The sequence below is a fragment of the Nannospalax galili genome, unplaced genomic scaffold (genome assembly GCF_000622305.1).
Source record: "Nannospalax galili isolate Female #2095 unplaced genomic scaffold, S.galili_v1.0 scaffold169, whole genome shotgun sequence".
In the NCBI taxonomy this organism is placed as follows: domain Eukaryota; kingdom Metazoa; phylum Chordata; class Mammalia; order Rodentia; family Spalacidae; genus Nannospalax; species Nannospalax galili.
The window spans coordinates 2,408,430-2,410,997 of NW_008360327.1; the positions used below are offsets into that span (position 1 = coordinate 2,408,430).

General features: G+C 44.2%; 1 protein-coding gene across 4 annotated transcripts in view; it reads right to left on the minus strand.

Moving 5' to 3' along the window:
- Katnal2 (katanin catalytic subunit A1 like 2) overlaps nt 1-1,955 on the minus strand; it is a 101,624-nt gene extending 99,669 nt beyond the window's left edge. For 2 of the 4 annotated variants that reach the window (XM_008825901.3, XM_029560100.1), the window contains exon 1: nt 1,842-1,918. In XM_008825901.3, the coding sequence (XP_008824123.2) occupies nt 1,842-1,892 (51 nt within the window). In that variant the 5' untranslated portion in view covers nt 1,893-1,918. Of the gene's footprint in view, nt 1-1,841 lie in introns of all 4 variants that reach the window. The other 2 variants (XM_029560099.1, XM_029560098.1) reach the window with 2 other exon arrangements.
- Nucleotides 1,956-2,568: the final 613 nt, after the last annotated feature.

The following is a 2,568-nucleotide window of genomic DNA, read 5'->3' on the forward strand; positions in this document are numbered from 1 at the left end:
GTTGTCCTCTGCCCTCTGTATACAGAGAGAGAGAGAGAGAGAGAGAGAGAGAGAGAGAGAGAGGACAGAAATACAGAGACAGAATCTAGCAATGTAAAAAAATTAGAGCTAGGTAGGTTTACCACCTTCAGAATCTGTCTTGTTTCTGTTATACCACATTAGAAGAACAATCCTTTGACTTAAACTTTGTCATATGCTTCAGAAATTTGATACTGGCAAATTAGTTATACTTAATAGCTTTAATCCTCAGAAGTCCTGGAAATAAATTAGTAACAGGAAGATGAGTGGCTGGTGATGTAGCTCATTTGGTAGAGTACTGGCTCAGCATGCACAAAACCCTAGGCTCAATCCCCAGAACCATATAAAGTAGGCATGGTGGCACATGCCTATAATCCCTGCGCTTGGGAAGTGTAGGCAGAAGGATCAGAAGTTCAAGGCCATCCTCAGCTAGAAAGCCAGTTTCAGGCCAGTCTATGATACATGAGACCCTGTCTCAAATAACGGTAGTAAAATAAATGAATAAATGCCTAAATAAATAAATAAATAAATAAATAATAAATAAGTAGATAGATAGATAGATAGATAGATAGATAGATAGATAGATAGATAGATAGATAATAGACTAGTGAAGTGATGCAGGTAAGGGAAGGGAACATGAGGGAATCAGGATGGGGATCTGGGGGCATGGACTATTAAAGACAAATTACAACGAGACATGGTGGTGCATGCCTTTAATCCCAGCACTCAGGAGGCAGAAGCAGGTGAATCTCTGTGAAATCGAGGCCAGCCTGGTCTACATAGTGAATTCCAGGTCAGTTGGGGCTACAGGGAGACCTGTCTAAAAAGCAATACAAAAAAATAAAAATAAAAAATATCAATAAACAGGGCCCAATCTGAATACCTGAGCAGGCACCAGATATCAGTATTTTCTTAACTTTAATTTTATTCGGCTTTCCCCAACACCCACAGTGTTGTTCTCATGCTCTGGTGCTTGGAATACAGCACATTCTGGATTCATGTTCATTGTTGTGAAAAGTGTTGCTGGCAGCAGCAGAGGATCCAGAGCAAAGGGAACCGTGCAATGCATTATTTTATTTTCTTTTTTGTCTTTTTTTTTTTGAGATGGGCTGTCCCGGAACTCGCTATGTAGCCCAGGCTGGCCTTGAACTCACAAGAGATCTGCCTGCCTCTGCTGTGATTAATGGCAGGTGCCACCACACCCGGCGGCTACAATGTTTTATCTTAAATTCCGATGCTGGTCTTTTTGTTTTGTTTTTGAGACAGGGTCTTATTGTGGCCTCAGCCTCCTGAGTACTGCAATTAAACGCATGCAGTACCGCGGCTCAAAATTTTCATTTCGTTTCCTTTTTTACTTAAGTTTTCTTTTCTCTTTTGAGACAGGGTCTTACTATGTAGTCCTGACTAGTCTGGAATTCCTTATGTAGACCAGGCTAGCCTCAAATTCAGATATCCACCCGCCTTTGCCTCCTGAGTTCTGGGATTAAAAGTTTGTGCCACCACCGCCGCATAACAACCTCATTTTGAACACTTTTCATACATACATCAACAACCAACCTAATCAGACACTCAAAATCCAGTTTCCTTGGTCACAAACGGACCACGCCCTCTATTTAAAAAAAGCTCGAGGACATCCCCAAACCATCTCAAATTTATCCTGCAAAGTTCTCTTCTAACCCAGCCCTCTACCAGTGGAGTTTAGGGCCTCTCACTGCGCTTGCGCCACTGTTGCCATAGCAACCCAGGACTCGGCGTTCTGCCTAGGGGAACCGCGGGGAGGAGAGTGCTGTGGGGTTTTGCTTGGTTATGACCACTTCCCTTACCGCTTCCCGCGCCTGGTGCGTGAGTTTGAGAGTCTGGTAAGAAAGCTCCATGACAGCTGAGTCCAGGGCGAGTAGACAGGAGCAGCCACCAGGCTGAGCAGCTGACTAAGGAGGCGTACGGAAGCCAGATGCGCAACCCAGCCCATCCCCTTCAGGATTGGCCAGAGCCCAGGTGCTCCAGCCAATCGCTGGCCACACACGGACTCCTCACCGAGTCAATCAAGGTTAAACTGACCGTTTGATCCAGAGCGGTTGCGCGGATGTGGATTAAAGATGACCAAGACGAGATGATTGGGAGAGCCCTGGGGGCGGGCTTTGCCATTGTTTTGGTTCTTGTAATTCGACTTGTAAAACGCGACTTACTCCAAATTATGCCCCGTATTTTTTGTTCTTGGTTTGGGAAGTTGGTTCAGGCTTTTATGACCCAATGACTGTATTTTGACACCCCTAAATTGGAAGAATCTATTAACACTGGTTGTCAGGGGCTTTCTGAAATATAAACTGTCCACTGAGTGGACATTAGGAGTCATCATTACGAGTGAACAAACATGAACTCTAGGTTTCCTTCCCTATATTTTCTTCATGTTAATTTATCTATGGAATCAGTGTCATTGTCCTCCCCGCCCCTTCATTCCTCCATTCCTCACTTCCTTTCTCCCCCCTACCGCCTTTTTTTTTTTTTTTTTTTTTTTTGGTCTTTTTGAGACAGGGTCTATATTGTGGTCCC